The sequence below is a fragment of the Mesoplodon bidens genome (assembly GCF_964165515.1).
Source record: "Mesoplodon bidens genome assembly, chromosome: 11".
NCBI classification, from domain to species: Eukaryota; Metazoa; Chordata; class Mammalia; order Artiodactyla; family Ziphiidae; genus Mesoplodon; species Mesoplodon bidens.
The window spans coordinates 102,457,732-102,479,719 of record NC_138167.1 but is presented as its reverse complement, the minus strand read 5'-3'; the positions used below and the strand labels follow the sequence as shown (position 1 = coordinate 102,479,719).

At 39.8% G+C, this 21,988-nt stretch overlaps 1 protein-coding gene across 1 annotated transcript in view; it reads left to right on the top strand.

The window, feature by feature from the left end:
• TRHDE (thyrotropin releasing hormone degrading enzyme) overlaps positions 1 to 21,988 on the top strand; it is a gene marked incomplete at its 5' end in the record, with an annotated part of 390,730 nt that overhangs the window by 2,914 nt on the left and 365,828 nt on the right. Inside the window, one exon of the mRNA XM_081249500.1 lies at positions 16,877 to 17,150. Within this exon, the coding sequence (XP_081105626.1) occupies positions 16,877 to 17,150 (274 nt within the window). The remainder of the gene's footprint in view (positions 1 to 16,876; positions 17,151 to 21,988) is intronic.

The following is a 21,988-nucleotide window of genomic DNA, read 5'->3' as shown; positions in this document are numbered from 1 at the left end:
TCAAATTGTCAATAGTGGGAGTTGCATATCCTTACTGATAAATCTTGCTGTGGTGAAATAAATACTTCCAGAAAGTCCTGTTCTTTGAGCCATGCCAAAATATATTTGGTGGAACTGAGCTTGTTGTGGTCAGTGCTTTCAAACGAACAGGACTCTTAAAAAGACCAGATGTTCCTGCTTGACCCATAACTGATTTATTGTACCCTAGTGCATATTTGTATTCAAACTCTCTCGTTCAGTTTTCCCCAAAGATGGTTGAGAGTTTAACCTAGTGCACATGTGGCTAAACTCTGCATCCCAATAGTTGTGCAGGATTTGCTGTTTCTGGAGATCCCAGGATGATTTTATTTCTAAACAGCCTCTTAGAGAAAGTACTTGTTCCTCTTTTTTCCTCTTCATTCCAAAAGGACATAAATGCAAACTCTAAATTTTCATTTGATTAGTGATTACTTGTCTTGGTCTTTAGTTGGTCAGAATTTTTGCCAATTTATCAGATAATTTCTGGAATGAAAATAAATATTTAATCTGGCAATGGGAAGTCACAGTGAGCAACCTGAAATATTTAAAAAGATCAGTACTACCATTCAGTCTACCTTACTTAGTCTATGTGGAAACAACTTGTTAATAATCAATCTGATTCTTTGACTCACTCCTCAGAGGTCTGAGAGATGTAATTTGGGTCAGGCAGGAAAATTAGACTTCACTATGTGCTGTATGCCTTTGACCCTTTGAAGGTTCCCTGGTTTTGTTCTACAGGGAAGACTTACCTCTCCTGGTTCCCATATTACAATAAGGGTTGGAAGACAAGCTCCCGGTTAGAACCCAAGGCTTCTCCACTTGAGGCACATCTTTTATTCTCAGTTAGTCATTTGGCTAAAGGGAAATTCACCACTTGTTGAATATTGCAAATAAATTCTCTTAAATTGGAAATGCTTACACACAGCAGTAAATTACCTCTGTTAGGCAGAATATGTACTCCCTTTTCCCTCAGGTAGGTGGGCAGCAGGCAGATGCGGAGGGTGTGTATTCACGCCATAATATCCTATAGTAGAATATGCTTGCTTAGAATTAGGCAAAGTCTTCATTTACCTGAAGTAATTGCCACTTTGGGGCAGCCAGATGGCGAGCATACCCGTGTTCAAAGTAGGGTACCTTAATTTAGATCCAGATGGCGGGATTGAAAGAGTAAATTTACCCAAAGTAAATGAACATTTTATTCACTTTCAAAAGGGAGACTGTTTTTCTGTGACAAACTTTGGGTCTGTGACATGCCACAGTGACAGAAGACAGGATGAAAAAAGGAGGTCTTTTTCTGTCAAGGGTTATTTAGAGAGAAACCATGATCTCCAAGTAAAATGAGAAGATAAAATTGTGGTTCTCAAAGAGAATTGCCAAAAACTCCTTTGCAAAAATCTTGTGGAGAGCATAGAGGATTATATGGGTAGTCATTGATCATTTGTGGTATTAGCATACATGGTTTGGTACCTTGTACTTTTTCTGGAGTGAATTAATAATCATAGTATTTAATAAAAACAAGAAAGCCACCATGTTGTTTTATGTTGAAAGCAGCCCCATTTCTCCACTTACTCTGCTGAGGAGATATCTTTACATGAGCAAGTTGGAGTAAATGGCTTTTTGCCCCTCTAAAGAGGGCTCGGAACTGAAAAATCTGGGAGAATGGTTTGTTTCTTTGAAAACTTTTTATATGATTCCTTAATGGACTTAGCTCATTGTTTTCTTGTCACTGCACACATAACCATATGTCCAAACTGAGTCCAGTGTTGGATTTTGGTCACAATTCAAAATGCCACCAGTAAACTAAATCTAGAAACTATTGGGGGAAAGAAAGTTTTGACCATTTAATAATCACTTATTCAGGGAGGAAAATCCATACAATTGGTGTTTGTCTTGCTGTGCTTTTGATCACCTTGGATAGTAATACAGTATACCTTATTTATGAAAGAGTTAACTTAATTTGCCTGTGTTTTTATTTATTCAAAACAACTCTAAACAGGGCCTATATGCTCTGGATCTCTTTCAAGCAAAGGTAGACCTGTGACTGGTTTCCCTGTGTTGGATTTGCATAACGTTTGTTTCCTCAAATCAGTTTTTGCCACCGTGTATGTGGCTGGGCTAGAGACAACAGTGCAGGGCAACAGTTTAGGTTTGCTTGGGGAGGATGATGACATGTGGACAATATTTGTCTCTTTAAGAATAGGACTCACCTCTTTAAGCATGGCTTTAAAGAATGGTGTAAAAAGAGTGAAGAAGAAATAGTCTACCTTTAACACGTAAGTGTTTGGCAGTCTGTAAAGAGGGGCATCCCTCCGTAGCCCCAGGCTCATCCTCCTACCCACCAGCCATGATCATCCCCTTAGCGTCCTTTTAATTCTTTGTGTGTCCTTTACATCCTTTCAAACTTACAGTAGTGGCTGGGTTCTTCCAGAGTTTCTCAAAGACCCATGCCGTCCTGCTTTTTGCCACTAGAGAGTGGCTGCTCTCTCCAACAGAATTTTGCTACATAGGATTTGAGAGAATATAAAGATGCGAAGCACTTCCTGCCCTTCCCAGTTCTTCGGACAATCGGAAATGATTCACAGCCAGGCACAGCTGGATGGTGGTGAGTGGGCTGTGAGAGTGAAATAGGACTGACAAGATCGTACTGGGTGGGGCCGAGTTGAGGTGGAGGCTCCCAGGCTCCCCACTCCTGCCCTCCTTGCCTTCAGCTGTGCCTTCTCAGTCTCTGAAGAAACAAGGGGCCCAGGGTTTAAGGAGCTCCGGCAACAGTTGTGCAGGGACAGGGGAGAATGGATTCCTCCCAGTGCAGACCTGTGTTGATTTGCTGGGTGAAGTTTTAGTTTAAGTATTCGGATCTTTCCTCATGACTACACACTCAAAAAAAAAAAAAAAATCATAGGATGGAAAAAGAATGAAGTTGTAAAATTGCCACTGTTGGTTACTTTTTATATCTTTAAGAATAAGTGAGCCACTTTTAGTTGTGTTGCTGGGTGGAAAGGGGTGTGTGTGTGTGTGTGTGTGTGTGTGTGTGTGTGTGTGTTCAGGGACTCTGGAACCAGACTGCCTCGATTTATGTCTTGACTCTGCCGTTTATTAGCTTTATGACCTTGGCCAAGCTTCCTAAATGTCCTGCGTCTGGTATTCTTATCTGGAAAATGGGGATAATGATACCCTCTTTCATGGGGTTATTTGTGAGGATTACATGAGTTAAGTAATAAAGCACTTAGAATGGTGTCTGACAACCGGTAAGCACGTTTGTGGGTATGAAATACGATTATATTGTTACATGTCTGGACATCTACCCTTCGAGCTGGTACAAGGTCATTTAGGCTCAATGTTTTTGCCTTAGGTTTCCCCTTACTAGCAAGACAGTGGGAAATGGTCACTGTGGACATCCCTTCCACTGCTGTTTGTTTTGCCCCCCTAAGCAGAGTTCAAAAGATGGGGGAGAGGAAGAAGCAGAGCCCTTCCACAGTGAAGAAGGAAGAGAAGAGAAAGGCTGTGGTATTTCACAACTAGAGAAGCTCCATGCTTGGTCCAGACACTGAGATGGAGCGGAGTGAGGGGGTGGGAAGAGTGTGTGAAACAAAAGGAATTCACAGCTCTGATTATGGCCCTGCTCTCTGTCAGCAAACCAGCTACCAAAGGGTCAGGAGGGTGCCCTTCTTGTCACTGGAAGCTAGTACAGGAAAAGAAAAGCTCCAAGTACCGAGGGAAAGGCACATCAGTCATTAGATACTGTTTTCAAGACTTTGTGAGTTTCACCAGTAGTAGTACTTCATAATACTTACGTAATACTTTTTCTCTTTCCACTATTAAAGAAATGAATCGCAGACCCTAGTTTATTTATTCTTATCAAAAACCTAACATTATGGCACAGGAAAGTAATTTTAGTGCATTCGTAATACTCTTCATCAATGGTGATCAAGTACTCAGCGCTCATTTTCGATAACAGTATTTAGTGCATAAAAATGAAAACAATTATGAATTTTATGCTCTGTTTTTATAACACGATTATTCACATGTGCACCACTTCCTACATACATTTTGCTGGCATTATTGCATTATGTTTTTAGTTTACTAGAATGGTTATTTGAAAAACAATAGACTACGTGCTTGCTTACAGCACTGAATATTCAGCAGGAACACTTCTCTTCTGAAATGGCAGAGTTTTACTGGCTCATTGAAGTACATAAAAACACACAGTCTAAACAATGACCCATTTTGGCTTAAAATGTTTTGTCATTGAGTAATAATTTGCATTTTGATGAACAACCTTAACTTTAAATGGGACGTGTAACTTCCATGATCTTGTAACTTTGTTCAGTTTCTGGAAACAGTTGAATAGTAGCTGGATGATCCGCTGGATGATCCACTGGATCACTTCTTTCGATATTGGGAGTTTTTATTACCAATTTTAAACTATTGACACCATAGGCAAATTGCAGTTGCAATAAAAGCAAGTTCAAAGAGCATTTTTCACTGTGCTGTATGTGTGGTCTGCACAGATGTGGCCAAAATGTAAACTTCTCAAAAACGCCTTGCCATTCTTGAGGTTCTCTTGGTTTTGGTGGGCTCCACAATGAAACATGAATCAATCTGAATACTAGCAGTGTTATGCAAATGTTTGTTTCTTCTGCATATTATAACTTTATGAAAAGGCAAACTGAAAATAATGGAACAGAAATTGTATCATATACTGTAATTTGTTGGCAGTATCAACCAATGTTAATGCATTACTTCTGCTGAATCTTATAATGACTTGACACAAGTAGCTTGCCTCGTGAACTTCCGCAGAAATAAGAAGAAATCAATTCTCTGTATCCTTAAGAGGAAACGTAGAGCTTTAAGCTCTACTTCTTAGCTCAAGCAAAATGTCAAATAGACAAGTTGTCAAGAAATCAAGTAATTTATTTTAGATGGAAGAGAATTAAAATACATGTATATTATTCATATTTTTCTAGTTATGCTAAAGTGACATTCTTGGAATGACACTTCCAGGATATCACTTTTGGAGGTGGAATGTTTTTTATGATAATAGAGGGATTCCTTAAAAGATAAAAATGATCTTGTTTGAGAAAGCAGGAGAAAAATAGACAACAAAATGCTCTTCCCCATTACCTTCGGCCTCATGCTCTTTTATTTTACGTCTTGCAGTACTTACATAGGTACTTCACGTCTTTACTCTATATTAAAATGTTCTCTATCGTTAATTAATTATTTTGTATTTTTTTCTACCTGGTGTACTGCTACCACCTCAAACTCCACCTGAAATTTGCTCAGAAACCAAACTCATTATTTTCTGCTCCAAATCCCTTTCTCTAGAAGTCTCTGGCGTTTTTACTGACGGAAAGCAGTCTCACTTCCGCCAGTTGAAGGCAACCATAAAATATATGCAGCGAAGACAAGATTGTGTTTCTGAAATCCAACAGACACTGTTGCCTGTTGTGGGCACTGAGCTTGAAACGGGCTCTCTTAGTTAGAAAGGAGACTATCAAGGGGGAGAGAGGTGTTCGAGGTAGACGGGCAACACTGGGCTCTGAGAAAATCGGAACCTGGAAGAGAGCAGACAGGGTGCGAAGTGAATAGGTGAGGCAAAACTTTTTTTTTTTTACATCTTTATTGGAGTATAATTGCTTAACAATGGTTTGTTAGTTTCTGCTTTATAACAAAGTGAATCAGTTATACATATGTCCCCATATCCCCTCCCTCTTGCGTCTCCCTCCCACCCTCCCTATCCCACCCCTCCAGGCGGTCACAAAGCACCGAGCTGATCTCACTGTGCTATGCGGCTGCTTCCCACCAGCTATCTACCTTACGTTTGGTAGTGTGTATATGTCCATGCCTCTCTTTCGCTTTGTCACAGCTTACCCTTGCCCCTCCACATATCCTCAAGTCCATTCTCAAGTAGGTCTGTGTCTTTATTCCCGTTTTGCCCCTAGGTTCTTCATGACATTTTTTTTTTTTTAAATTCCGTATATATGTGTTAGCATACGGTATTTGTCTTTCTCTTTCTGACTAACTTCACTCTGTATGACAGACTCTAGGTCTATCCACCTCATTACAAATAGCTCAGTTTCGTTTCTTTTTATGGCTGAGTAATATTCCATTGTATATATGTGCCACATCTTCTTTATCCATTCATCGGGTTATAGATACTTAGGTTGTTTCCATCTCCGGGCTTTTGTAAATAGGGCTGCAATGGACATTTTGGTACATGACTCTTTTTGAATTATGGTTTTCTCAGGGTATATGCCCAGTAGTGGGATGCTGGGTCATATGGTAGTTCTATTTGTAGTTTTTTAAGGAACCTCCATACTGTTCTCTGTAGTGGCTGTACCAATTCACATTCCCACCAGCAGTGCAAGAGTGTTCCCTTTTTTCCACACCCTCTCCAGCAGTTATTGTTTGTAGATTTTTTGATGATGGCCATTCTGACTGGTGTGAGATGATATCTCATTGTACTTTTGATTTGCATTTCTCTAATGATTAAAGATGTTGAGCATTCTTTCATGTGTTTGTTGGCAGTCTGTATATCTTCTGTGGAGAAATGTCTATTTAGGTCTTCTGCCCATTTTTGGATTGGGTTGTTTGTTTTCTTATTATTGAGCTGCATGAGCTACTTATAAATTTTGGAGATTAATCCTTTGTCAGTTGCTTCATTTGCAAATATTTTCTCCCATTCTGAGGGTTGTCTTTTGGTCTTGTTTATGGTTTCCTTTGCTGTGCAAAAGCTTTTCAGTTTCATTAGGTCCCATGTGTTTATTTTTGTCTTTATTTCCATTTCTCTAGGACGTGGGTCCAAAAGGATCTTGCTGTGATTGATGTCATAGAGTGTTCTGCCTATGTTTTCCTCTAAAAGTTTGATAGTTTCTGGCCTTACATTTAGGTCTTTAATCCATTTTGAGCTTATTTTTGTGTATGGTGTTAGGGAGTGATCTAATCTCATACTTTTACATGTCCCTGTCCAGTTTTCCCAGCACCACTTATTGAAGAGGCTGTCCTTTCTCCACTGTACATTCCTGCCTCCTTTATCAAAGATAAGGTGACCATATGTGCGTGGGTTTATCTCTAGGCTTTCTATCCTGTTCCATTGATCTTTCTGTTTTTGTGCCAGTACCATACTGTCTTGATTACAGTAGCTTTGTAGTATAGTCTGAAGTCAGGGAGCCTGATTCCTCCAGCTCCATTTTTTGTTCTCAAGATTGCTTTGGCTATTTGGGGTCTTTTGTGTTTCCATACAAATTGTGAAATTTTTTGTTCTAGTTCTGTAAAAAATGCCAGTGATAGTTTGATAGGGATTGCATTGAATCTGTAGATTGCTTTGGGTAGTAGAGTCATTTTCACAATGTTGATTCTTCCAATCCAAGAACATGGTATATCTCTCCATCTATTTGTATCATCTTTAATTTATTTCATCAGTGTCTTAGAATTTTCTGTATACAGGTCTTTTTTCTCCTTAGGTACGTTTATTCCTAGATATTTTATTCCTTTTGTTGCAATGGTAAATGGGAGTGTTTTCTTGATTTCACTTTCAGATTTTTCATCATTAGTATATAGGAATGCCAGAAATTTCTATACTTTAATTTTGTATCCTGCTACTTTACCAAATTCATTGATTAGCTCTAGTAGTTTTCTGGTAGCATCTTTAGGATTCCCTATGTATAGTATCATTTCATCTGCAAACAGTGACAGCTTTACTTCTTCTTTTCCGATTTGGATTCCTTTTGTTTCCTTTTCTTCTCTGATTGCTGTGGCTAAAACTTCCAAAACTATGTTGAATAAGAGTGGTGAGAGTGGGCACCCTTGTCTTGTTCCTGATCTTAGTGGAAATGGTTTCAGGTTTTCACCATTGAGGACGATGTTGGCTGTTGGTTTGTCATATATGGCCTTTTTTATGTTGAGGAAAGTTCCCTCCATGCCTACTTTCCAGAGGGTTTTTATCATAAATCGGTGTTGCATTTTGTCGAAAGCTTTCTCTGCGTCTATTGAGATGTTCATATGGTTTTTCTCCTTCAATTTGTTAATATGGTGTCTCACATTGATTGATTTGCATATATTGAAGAATCCTTGCATTCCTGGAATAAACCCCACTTGATCATGGTGTATGATCCTTTTAATGTGCTGTTGGATTTTGTTTGCTAGTATTTTGTTGAGGATTTTTGCATCTATGTTCATCAGTGATATTGGCCTGTAGTTTTCTTTCCTTGTGATATCCTTGTCTGGTTTTGGTATCAGGGTGATGGTGGCCTCATAGAATGAGTTTGGGAGTGTTCCTCCCTCTGCTATATTTTGGAAGAGTTTGAGAAGGATAGGTGTTAGCTCTTCTCTAAATGTTTGATAGAATTCGCCTGTGAAGCCATCTGGTCCTGGGCTTTTGTCTGTTGGAAGATTTTTCATCACAGTTTCAATTTCAGTGCTTGTGATTGGTCTGTTCATATTTTCTATTTCTTCCTGATTCAGTCTTGGCAGGGTGTGCATTTCTAAGAATTTGTCCATTTCTTCCAGGTTGTCCATTTTATTGGCATAGAGTTGCTTGTAGTAATCTCTCATGATCTTTTGTATTTCTGCAGTGTCAGTTGTTACGTCTCCTTTTTCATTTCTAATTCTATTGATTTGAGTCTTCTCCCATTTTTTCTTGGTGAGTCTGGCTAATGGTTTATCAATTTTGTTTATCTTCTCAAAGAACCAGCTTTTAGTTTTATTGATCTTTGCTATCGTTTCCTTCATTTCTTTTTCATTTATTTCTGATCTGATTTTTATGATTTCTTTCCTTCTGCTAACTTTGGGGTGTTTTTGTTCTTCTTTCTCTAATTGCTTTAGGTGCAAGGTTAGGTTGTTTACTCGAGATGTTTCCTGTTTCTTAAGGTGGGATTGTATTGCTATAAACTTCCCTCTTAGAACTGCTTTTGCTGCATCCCATAGGTTTTGGGTCGTCGTGTTTCCATTGTCATTTGTTTCTAGGTATTTTTTAATTTCCTCTTTGATTTCTTCAGTGATCACTTCATTATTAAGTAGTGTATTGTTTAGCCTCCATGTGTTTGTATTTTTTACAGATCTTTTCCTGTAATTGATATCTAGTCTCATAGCGTTGTTGTCGGAAAAGATACTTGATACAATTTCAATTTTCTTAAATTTACCAAGGCTTGATTTGTGACCCAAGATATGATCTATCCTGGAGAATGTTCCATGAGCACTTGAGAAAAATGTGTATTCTGTTGTTTTTGGATGGAATGTCCTATAAATATCAATTAAGTCCATCTTGTTTAATGTATCATTTAAAGCTTGTGTTTCCTTATTTATTTTCATTTTGGATGATCTGTCCATTGGTGAAAGTGGGGTGTTAAAGTCCCCTACTATGAGTGTGTTACTGTCAATTTCCCCTTTTATGGCTGTTAGTATTTGCCTTATGTATTGAGGTGCTCCTATGTTTGGTGCATAAATATTTACAATTGTTGTATCTTCTTCTTGGATCGATCCCTTGATCATTATGTAGTGTCCTTCTTTGTCTCTTCTAATAGTCTTTATTTTAAAGTCTATTTTGTCTGATATGAGAATTGCTACTCCAGCTTTCTTTTGATTTCCATTTGCATGGAATATCTTTTTCCATCCCCTTACTTTCAGTCTGTATGTGTCTCTAGGTCTGACGTGGGTCTCTTGTAGACAGCATATATATGGGTCTTGTTTTTGTATCCATTCAGCCAATCTGTGTCTTTTGGTGGGAGCATTTAGTCCATTTACATTTAAGGTAATTATCGATATGTATGTTCCTATTCCCATTTTCTTAATTGTTTTGGGTTTGTTATTGTAGGTCTTTTCCTTCTGTTGTGTTTCTTGCCTAGAGAAGTTCCTTTAGCATTTGTTGTAAAGCTGGTTTGGTGGTGCTGAACTCTCTCAGCTTTTGCTTGTTTGTAAAGGTTTTAATTTCTCCATCAAATCTGAATGAGATCCTTGCTGGGTAGAGTAATCTTGGTTGCAGGTTTTTCTCCTTCATCACTTTAAATATGTCCTGCCACTCCCTTCTGGCTTGCAGAGTTTCTGTTGAAAGATCAGCTGTTAACCTTATGGGGATTCCCTTGTGTGTTATTTGTTGTTTTTCCCTTGCTGCTTTTAATATGTTTTCTTTGTGTTTAATTTTTGACAGTTTGATTAATATGTGTCTTGACGTATTTCTCCTTGGATTTATTCTGTATGGGACTCTCTATGCCTCCTGGACTTGATTAACTATTTCCTTTCCCATATTAGGGAAGTTTTCAACTATAATCTCTTCAAATATTTTCTCAATCCCTTTCTTTTTCTCTTTTTCTTCTGGAACCCCTATAATTTGAATGTTGGTACGTTTAATGTTGTCCCAGAAGTCTCTGAGACTGTCCTCAGTTCTTTTCATTCTTTTTTCTTTATTCTGCTCTGCAGCAGTTATTTCCACTATTTTATCTTCCACCTCACTTATCCGTTCTTCTGCCTCAGTTATTCTGCTATTGATGCCATCTAGAGTATTTTTAATTTCATTTATTGTGTTTCTAATCATTGCTTGATTCATCTTTAGTTCTTCTAGGTCCTTGTTAACTGTTTCTTGCATTTTGTCTATTCTATTTCCAAGATTTTGGATCATCTTTACTATCATTATTCTTCAGGTAGACTGCCTATTTCCTCTTCATTTGTTAGGTCTGGTGGGGTTTTATCTTGCTCCTTCATCTGCTGTGTGTTTTTCTGTCTTCTCATTTTGCTTATCTTACTGTGTTTGGGGCCTCCTTTTTGCAGGCTGCAGGTTCGTAGTTCCCGTTGTTTTTGGTGTCTGTCCCCAGTGGCTAAGGTGGTTTCAGTGGGTTGTGTAGGCTTCCTGTTGGAGGGGCCTGGTGCCTGTCATCTGGTGGATGAGGCTGGATCTTGTCTTTCTGGTGGGCAGGTCCACGTCTGGTGGTGTGTTTTGGGGTGTCTGTGGCCTTATTATGTTTTTAGGCAGTCTCTCTGTTAATGGGTGTGGTTGTGTCCCTGTCTTGCTAGTTGCTTGGCATAGGGTGTCCAGCACTGTGGCTTGCTGGTCGTTGAGTGAAGCTGGATGCTGGTGTTGAGATGGAGATCTCTGGGAGATTTTCACCATTTGATATTATGTGGAGCTGGGAGGTCTCTTGTGGACCAGTGTCCTGAAGTTGGCTCTCCCACCTCAGAGGCACAGCACTGACTTCTCGCTGCAGCACCAAGAACCTTTCATCCACACAGCTCAGAATAAAAAGAAAAAGTAGAAAGAAAGAATTAGTAGAACAAGAAAGAAAGAAAGAAGGGAGGGAGGGAGGAAGGAGGGAAGGAAGGAAAAAAGGAAAGAAGATGAAGTAAAATAAGATAAAGTATGATAAAATATAATAAAGTTATTAAAGTTAAAAATAATTATTAAGGAAAAAAAAACGGACGGATAGAACCCTGAGACAAATGTTGGAAGCAAAGCTATACAGACAAAATCTCACATAGAAGCATACACATACACACTCAGAAAAAGAGGAAAAGGGGAAAAAAACATAAATCTTGCTCTCAAAGTCCACCTCCTCAATTTGGGATGATTCGTTGTCTAAAGGAGGGAAGGAAGGAAGGAAAGAAAGAAAGAAAGAAAGAAGATAAAGTAAAATAAAGTAAGATAGATTAAAATAAAGTTATTAAAATAGAAAATAATTATTAAAAAAATTAAAAAAATAAAACGGACAGCAGAACTCTAGGACAAATGGTGGAAGCAAAGCTGTACAAAATCTCACACAGAAGCATACACATACACACAAAAAGAGGCAAAGGGGAAAAAAATCATAAATCTTGCTCTCAAAGCCCACCTCCTCAATTTGGGATGATTCGTTGTCTATTCAGGTATTCCACAGACGCAGGGTACATCAAGTTGATTGTGGAGCTTTAATCCGCTGCTCCTGAGGCTGCTGGGAGAGATTCCCCTTTCTCTTCTTTGTTCTCACAGTTCCCCGGTCTCAGCTTTGGATTTGGCCCCGCCTCTGCGTGTAGGTCGCAGGAGGGCGTCTGTTCTTCCCTCAGACAGGACAGGGTTAAAGGAGGAGCCGCTTCGGGGACTCTGGCTCACTCAGGCCGGGGAGGGTGGGGGGAGGGAGGGGCTCGGAGGCGGGGCAAGCCTGAGGCGGCAGAGGCCGGCGTGACGTTGCACCAGCCCGAGGCGCGCTGTGCGCTCTTCCTGGGAAGCTGTTCCTGGATCCCGCGACCGCAGCAGTGGCGGGTTACACAGGCTCCCCGGGAGGGGAGGTGTGGAGAGTGACCTTCGCTCACACACAGGTCTGTTGGAGGCGGCAGCAGCAGCCCCAGCATCCCACGCCCGTCTCCGGAGCTCCTTTAAGCGGCGCTCTTAATCCCCTCTCCTTGCGCACCAGGAAACAAAGAGGAAAGAAAAAGTCTCTTGCCTCTTCGGCAGCTCCAGACTTTTTTCTGGACTCCCTCCCGGCTAGCTGTGGCGCACTAACACCCTTCAGGCTGTGTTCACGCCGCCAGCCCCAGTCCAATCCCCGCGCTCCGACCGAAGCCCGAGCCTCAGCTCCCAGCCCCGTCCGCCCCGGCGGGCGAGCAGACAAGCCTCTCGGACTGGTGAGTGCTGGTCGGCGCCAATCCTCTGCGCGGGAATCTCTCCGCTTTGCCCTTCGCACCCCTGTGGCTGCGCTCTCCTCCGCTACTCCAAATCTCCCTCCCTCCGCCACGCGCAGTCTCCGGCCGTGAAGGGGCTTCCTAGTGTATGGAAACCTTTCCGCCTTCACGGCTCCCTCCCACTGGTGCAGGCCCCGTCCCTATCCTTTTGTCTCTGTTTTTTATTTTTTCTTTTGCCCTACCCAGGTACGTGGGGAAGTTTCTTGCCTTTTGGGAGGTCTGAGGTCTTCTGCCAGCGTTCAGTAGGTGTTCTGTAGGAGTTGTTCCACGTGTAGATGTATTTCTGATGTATCTGTGGGGAGGAAGGTGACCTCCGCGTCTTACCCTTACGCCATCTTCCCCGGATGTCGACATCATTTTTTAGAGGACATCAGGTCCAAGTGTGTTGGCAAGTGAGGATGCTCATGTAAGCAGCCAGGGTGTGGGCCCTTTCCGGACAGAAAATCCTGCTTATTTATTTGTAAGTAAGACACAGAGATCTATGCACAAGCAGCATGCCTGCATCCAGTGCTGTGCACTAATGTGCAGACCGAGTCAAAACTTTTTTAAAGGTTTATTTCTGTGCTACCAGTAGTCAATTGGCTCACTTCTCCAATCTGTCTGTGACCCTTACTACCCAGGAATTTATGCTTCCTCCTCCATAAAGCCTTCCTTCAATTCTTAAGACTGGTGGTTCTCAGCGGGGTCAGTTTTGCCTCCCAGGGGACATCTGCAATGTCCGGAGACATTTCGGTTGTCACAACGGGAGAGAGGGGGTGCTACTGGCATCTAGTGGTAGAAGCCAGGGATGCTGCTAAGCACAAGATGGCCCTGAGAAAGAATAGCTATCCACCCTCGTATGTCAGCAGTATCGAGAATTCTACCACTGACTCACCAATACTTAACATTAAAAAAAAAAAAGTCAGTAGTGCCAAGGTTGAGAAACCTTGCTTTGGAAGATGTAATTTCTTCATTCATTTCCCCTCGTTGTCATGGCTTTTTGTTCGATACCTGTTTAGGCATATGTTTTATTTATTTTATCGGAGTATAAACTCTTTGAGGGAAGGGAGTACATCTATTTATCGTTTTCTCCACAGCGTTGAACACTCAAAAATGTTGACTAAGAGAAGCAAATGCGTTATAATAGATCTTGTAGCAAAAAGCCATTTAGCAGTAACGTAATTTAATATTTTAAAAACATCTCATCAAATTCAGGGAATATTTTATTTTTTAATTTTTGTTCAGTTATAGGATCTCAAGCTGGAAAAGACCCTAACTGTAATCTAGTCCAACTGCTCTTCTTTTCCAAGGGGCTTGTTTTGATTTGCTAAATACCGAATTGAAATTCAATTGCAGTCGTCCTCAGGTGCCAGACTGTGAAATTGGTCTTTCCTCATTTAGACATTATCAAATATATGCGGCCCTCAGTGCATAGATATATACTGTGTGTAGGAATTCATTAAGAATATCAATTGCAGAAAAAGTCACTAGATGATCTTTATAGTTCCTTTCAACTCTGAGAATCAGTGATTTCAATTGCTAGCCTTACTAACATATTTACTTACTATATGAGGGAAAAGGAGACTTGAGCACAACATGATTCTTCTGCATAAATATTTGGTTTATTAATTTCTCATTAGCCCAGAGGTATTTAGATCTTCTACATCTAATAAATTCCTACCCTTTAATTACTTAATACCAAAGACACCTTTGATTTTTTACTTAATGACTAATACATTCTAAGTACAGCCTCTCTGTTGAACTCTTGCAGAACTTTCCCCTAGTATCATTAGTTGTTTCTTATGTATTATATATATTTCCCTTTTCAGGTAGGTTGCAAAGACCTTAAGGACAAAAATGGTTATATCTTTTTTAAAAAAAATCCTACCACACACTTAATAGAGCGAAAATCACACATAGCAGATAATATCTGTTTGCTCAATGACTGGAATTGGATTTCTCAGATACTTGAAAGTTAAAAGGGAACACTTTTCCTCATATATTAAATTCCATAGGTATCTTTTAAATAGCCTCAGTAGAGAAATATGAAGCTCAGTGGACATTTTAATAAGAAAGATAAGACTCAAGAACATATGTAAGACAAAAGCACGGGCAAATTGTAAATGGGTGCATCTTAATCAAAAGTTACTGACACTCCGTTAAGCAAGAACTATATTACTATCAGTAGAAAATAGGAAAAAATAGTACCAAGATGCTGGCAAGTTTGGAAAGAAGAACCTTTATTACCAATAGTCAAATTAAAACATGGTTTATAAATTATGGCTAAAGATTAATTTTACTGTTTTTGAAATAAAATTACCTTTTACTCAGACACACAAAATGTGAATTCTAGACCCAGCTTTGCACTAATTGCCTGTGTAACTTTGGATAAATCACTTAACCCTACTGGAACTACTTTTTCATTTTAGGAATTTATGAGAGCTGGACAATTTGTTTCTAAGATTGCTTCCAACTTTAACCTTATATTTTTCTGAAGATTTATAGTTAAAACTTCTTTCCTATACATTACCCCATTTTATCATCTTGACAGTTTTGTAAGGGAGACCGAGAAAATATTATTTTCCTTCTATTAATGAAAAAATAGACTCAGGTAGTTAAGTGATATATCCAAGCCTGGTATGCATCAGCCCAGTACTATTTCAAGATAATTCTCAATTCCCCTCTCTCAGAATAAATATACAATTAATCTTTAAAATGTCTTATTTTTCTCTGTTTCAAAACTAAACTTTTAAAAAGTAAGCCATCAATAATGCATGTAAGCTTTATAATTTTACAAAAGTATAAACATTTACATTTCATGGTTTGAGCCAGGGATAGCCAGTAAGATTCAATACACATGTCAACACCTACTGATTGGTAGTAACTGCCTGAAGTGCTGTGCTGAGAGTAATTTTAAGGCCAAGTTTTGGCTTAGCGGGAAAGTGTGCCATGTGAGATTAACCATGAACACTGTGGATGATGGAGAGGGGAGGGGTGGCAGAACACTATGGGGAAAGAGCCTTTTAAAGAAATGACTTGTAGCACTCAGTAATGTTTTATGAAGGGTCTGTTATTGACTTATGTCCAGTTTTAACTAGTATTATTTTAACAGTTTAATTTATGTCATGAATGTTTTCATAAATAATGGCCCCATTTTTAAGTTAAAAGTGTGTCCTTCTTCAAATACTTAGAGTGTTTTGATTTGTAACCATAACAGTGAAAGAATATAGAGGGTGCTTCTGGAGCTTTAATGAGATGCAACTTTGCAGCTTGATCTGAAAACTTGAGGGTATTAAATATTATATATATGTGTGTGTGTGTGTGTGTGCACATTGGTGTATTTATTATATAGATATTTATTAGTTAATTTACTTTATTATATTAACATATAATAACATATTATTTGTATAGTAAATATATATTATGAGTGGTAAAAACCAATGGTGTCTGGATTATTCTATGTAAATGTATATTATAGCACTCCAAGAAAGGCTGAAGATACTGTGAATCAGTGGCTGCTGCTTATTAACTGCCTTCTGGGTGCTGTTCATCTATTCACAGTGATAGGTGCTTTACATCCCCTTTTCCATTCTACTAAGCTTTACAATGCTTTTTAAGTTAGGCATGATTATTTCCTTTTAAGCAATGAACATGTACACCTTAGGGGAATTTAGTAATCATCCAAGATGATACGGCTAAGAAATGTTGTGGAGCCAGAATGCAGACCAAGTTTTGTCAGATTTCAAAATCCTTTTCCTTAACAAAATCAGGCCATGTCTTACTGACATTTGAGGACATAGATGTTTCCCAGTGATGGTCTATGCCCTGCTTGTATCTGATGACAAGTTTTGGATTTTGATTTCATTGTCTTTACTGGTTGTACAGTTTTGGAGAGGAGACTGAGGCATACCAAAAAGAAGAACCATTATTTTCCAATGCTTGCCAATATGATGATGAGTTGTTTTTCTGTAAAGTGTAATATTTTGTCTAATAAGCATGGCTCTGGGTTTAGAGAATTTCCTTTAGTTGAGACAAAAGTTCCCTGAAGAATTTTCATTGTTGGGGAAATATGTATGAAGTATGCTTCCATGCTATTCATGCACTTAAGTTTGATTCAGAAAAAAACTGTCTCGTAATTCGGCTAAAGCGTATTATTTTATAAGCAGAAGCATATAAAATGGTTATAACTGAACTCAAGCCACAAATGTAATTGAGAATGTCATTTTCTTTTTTCCAGGTTCCTTGGTGTTACTCAGTTTTCACCTACACATGCCAGAAAGGCATTTCCTTGTTTTGATGAGCCAATCTACAAGGCTACTTTCAAAATCAGCATCAAGCATCAAGCAACCTATTTATCTTTATCCAATATGCCGGTGGAAACTTCCGTGTTTGAGGAAGATGGATGGGTTACGGATCACTTTTCACAGACCCCTCTCATGTCCACGTATTATTTAGCCTGGGCAATTTGCAACTTCACATACAGAGAAACTACCACCAAGACTGGGGTTGTAGTAAGTATTTCAAGCTTAATGTTGTTTCTGGATAATGTACACTGATTTCTGGATTAACAATGAATCATTTCTATTCTCTTCGCAACTTACATAGCTGAATTCTTTCCTTAATCCTTGGAAGGAAAATTATCTTCCTGGTTTCAGAGTCAGAGAGGAGCTTCTCTTCTATACCCAGCCCTCTTATTACTTTAATCACCTCCCCACTCCTGCCATTCCTGTCCTTCTTCATCGCCTGAGTATTTCTGGAACAACTACTGTCTGTTATGGGAAATTGCCTCCTTTTATTTATATGATGGTAAAGCTTCTTTTTACTGTAAGATATTTCAAATATACAGAAAATGGGGAGAATAATATAATAAACTTCTACTAGCCAGCTCTATAGAATCTAAACATTTTACCATCTTTGCTCCAGTCTAATTTATTTTTTGAGAAAGTAAAGCATATTGGATAGAGTTGAAGCCCTCTGTGGACACCTACCTGATCTCGTTGCCTTGCCTCCTACCTCCTGCCTTGCCCTGAATTTGGATTTTGCCATTTCCATGCACCTTATCACACAATTATTAAGTATATTATTAATTATTAAGTATAAATCTATTTACAATACATTCCATGCTTTAAAATTTCATATAAGTGGTTTTATATTATAGATATCATTCTGCAACTTTATTTTATTTTTTGCTTAAAATTTTGTTTTTGTGGTTTATCTGAATAGAGTGGTTGAGTGAATATATCAAAATTTGTCATCCTCCTATAAATGAACATTTTCATTTTTTTCTGATTTTCATTGATTAACAGCAATGCTCAGTGAACATTTCTGTACATAAGTTCTTCTGCCAATGTGTTAGAATTTCTGTAAGGTACAAAGCTTCTTTTAGCACATAGCATGCAAGTGTATAGAAATATGTACTTAGAGAAGGGTGATATAAGGGAAGCCTAGAGAATTCACTCTCTGTATTAAATTTATAACAAGAATCAGTTGGATTCTTTAGGATCATTACCATTTATAACAGCATGGTGTTCTAGGCACTTTTTACATATTACTGTATTGCGTTAGTCAGATTAAGTCAGGTCATGCCTCTTAAGAGCTTTCTCCTCATTTCAATGGCCTACACAATAAATATGCATTTATTTTAATTTTCATGTCAACCCTAAAGCAAGGTATTATAATTCCATTTTTCCAAGTGAATAAAGTAAATTTAGATTTAAAGAGATGAAGTAACTTTACCAGAGTAAAAAGTAAGCAAGTGGTAGGGCTGCAAGAAAAACTTCTATTGGTCTGATCCCAAATTTGGGGCTCTACGCACCCCACCCCCCTCCCCATGCCCTAGGAGCTCTGTTTCACCATTTCACCTGTGTGCCGATATGAGAATTCAGGTAATGATTCTGTCCATCTGGTGGCCATCATATTTGGTGTTGCTCAAACATAACAGAAGAAGTGTACAGAAATCTATATTCTTATTCTGTAGGAAGTTCATAGCTCCATAACAGCCTAAATATTGAATAATGGGTTTGGCTAAATAAATTTTTCTCACCGTTACTTACAATTTAAATCACTGTGGAACCCATTTAAAATATAAAATCTGCCTGCATATAAAATTAATGCCATTATTAAAGAACTGTGTATAGTGAATTAATCTACATAATCCTTAAAACAGTACCTTAAATGCTGGCTGTAGAAGGCTAGAAAAAAGATATTTTACTCTTTTGGACTTCTTATTTGGTATGTTGAATTCCTCTGATGTTTGTTATGTCTCCTGTGGATACTTCAAGGCTATACATGTTGGACCATACACAGAAAAGGAATACTAAGACATATCATTCCCTTATACATCTTCAAAAGTTGATGACTGACTACATGATGTGGGTCTGTTAGGAACATAGGGTACATTGGAAGTGTTTTTCCTAGTATGATTTCTTTAAAATATCCTAAAACTATTCTCAGCTGTACACAATTATGCTTGTTGCTAAGTGATCCATATTTAAAACCTGACACACTCTAATTATTTAGATATGACTTCGATTAGAGTTAAGAATTCAAGTAATTAGTAAACATTAAAAAATTCCTACTTATTTTTATGTAGAAAAGATAAAACATGCTACCAGAGAACATTGGAAGTTCAACTGAAATAAAAATTTGCTCTGGGCTTCCCTGGTGGCGCAGTGATTGGGAGTCCACCTGCCGATGCAGCGGACGTGGGTCCGTGCCCCAGTCCAGGAGGATCCTGTGTGCCGCGGAGCGGCTGGGCCCGTGAGCCATGGCCACTGAGCCTGCGCGTCCGGAGCCTGTGCCCTGCAATGGGAGAGGCCACAGCAGTGAGAGGCCCGCATATCGCAAAAAAAAAAAAAAAAAAAAAAAAATTTGCTCTACAATCTAAAAATACTAAGAATACTAAAAAGGAAAACCAAATTGCTGTTGGGAACCCTTGTTTATTAACTGTGGAACTAAAGTATAAAACCTGGTTTTCTGGGGAGACCTTCAAGATGGTAGAGGAGTAAGATGTGGAGATCACCTGCCTCTCCACAGATACATCAGAAATACATCTACATGTGGAACAACTCCTACAGAACACTGACTGAATGCTGGCAGAAGACCTCAGACTTCCCAAAAGGCAAGAAACTCCCCTTGTACCTGGGTAGGGCAAAAGAAAAAAGGAAAAACAGAGACAAAAGAATAAGAATGGGACCTGCACCTCTGGGAGGGAGCTGTGAAGGAGGAAAGGTTTCCACACACTAGGAAGCCCCTTCGTGGGTAGAGACGAGGGGGTGGCAGAGGGGGGAAGCTTTGGAGCTATGGAGGTGAGTGCAGCGACAGGGGTGTGGAGGGCAAAGCGGAGAGATTCCTGCACAGAGGATTGGTGCCGACCAGCACTCACCAGCCTGAGAGGCTTCTCTGTTCACCCACCAGGACGGTTCGGGGCTGGGAGCTGAGGTTAGGGCTTCGGAGGTCAGATCCCAGGGAGAGGACCGGGGTTGGCTGCGTGAGCACAGCCTGAAGGGGGCTAGTACACCACAGCTAGCCTGGAGGGAGTCCGGGGAAAAGTCTGGACCTGCCTAAGAGGCAAGAGACCATTGTTTCGGGATGCGCGAGGAGAGGGGATTCAGAGCATGGCCTAAACAAGCTCCAGACACGGGTGCAAGCCACAGCTGTCAGCGTCGACACCAGAGACGGTCATGAGATGCTAAGGCTGCTGCTGCAGCCACCAAGAAGCCTGTGTGCAAGCACAGGTCACTATCCACACCTCCCCTCCCGGGAGCCTGTGCAGCCCTCCACTGCCCGGGTCCCATGATCCAGGGACAACTTCCCCAGGAGAACGATGGGACCTCAGGCTGTTGCAATGTCATGCTGGCCTCTGCCGCCACAGGATCACCCCGTATCCGCACCCCTCCCTCTCCTCGGCCTGAGTGAGCCAGAGCCCCCGAATCAGCTGCTCCTTTAACCCCGTCCTGTCTGAGGGAAGAACAGACGCCCTGAGGCGAACTACATGCAGAGGCAAGGCCAAATCCAAAGCTGAACCCCAGGAGCTGTGCGAACAAACAAGAGAAAGAGAAGTGTCTCCCAGCAGCCTCAGGAGCAGTGGATTAAATCTCCACAATCAACTGGATGTACCCTGCATCTGTGGAATACCTGAATAGACAACGAATCATCCCAAAATTTAGGCGGTGGACTTTGGAAGCAACTGTAGACTTAGGGTTAGCTTTCTGCATCTAATTTGTTTCTGGTTTTATGTTTATCTTAGTTTAGTATTTAGAGTTTACTATCATAGGTAGATTTGTTTATTGATTTGCTTGCTCTCTTCCTTTTTTTAAAAAATATATATATATATATATATATATATATATATATTTCTTTTCCTTTTTCTCTTTTTGTGAGTGTGTATGTGCATGCTTCTTTGTGTGATTTTGTCTGTATAGCTTTGCTTTTACCATTTGTCCTAGCGTTCTGTCTTTCCATTTTTTTCTTTCTTTCTTTTCATTTATTACGTTTTACTTCTTTTATTTTTAATATTTTTTATTTTAATAACTTTATTTATTTTTCTTTCTTTCTTTCTTTTTTTCTCCCTTTTCTTCTGAGCCATGTGGCTGACAGGGTCTTGGTGCTCCAGCTGGGTGTCAGGCCTGTGCCTCTGAGGTGGGAGAGCTGAGTTCAGGACATTGGTCCACCAGAGACCTCCAGGCTCCACGTAATATCAAACAGTGAAAGCTCTCCCAGAGATCTCCGTCTCAACACTTAAGACCCAGCTCCACTCAATGACCAGCAAGCTAGAGTGCTGGACACCCTATGCCAAACAACCAGAAAGACAGGAACACAACCCCACCCATTAGCAGCGAGGCTGATTAAAATTATAATGAGGTCACAGACACACAAAACACACCACCGGCTGTGGTCCTTCCCACCAGAAAGACAAGATCCAGCCTCATCCACCAAAACACAGGCACCCGTCCCCTCCACAAGGAAGCCTACACAACCTACTGAACCAACCTTAGCCACTGGGGGCAGAAACCAAAAACAACAGGAGCTATGAACCTGCAGCCTGCAAAAAGGAGACCCCAAACACAGTAATTTAAGCAAAATGAGAAGACAGAGAAACAAACAGCAGATGAAGGATCAAGGCAATGACCCACCAGACCAAACAAATGAAGAGGAAATAGGCAGTCTACCTGAAAAAGAATTCAGAGTAATGAGAGTAAAATGATCCAAAATCTTGGAAATAGAATGGAGAAAATACAAGAAATGTTTAACAAGGACCTAGAAGAGCTAAAGAACAAACAAACAATGATGAACAACACGGTAAATGAAATTAAAAGTTCTCTAGAAGGAATCAATAGCAGAATAACTG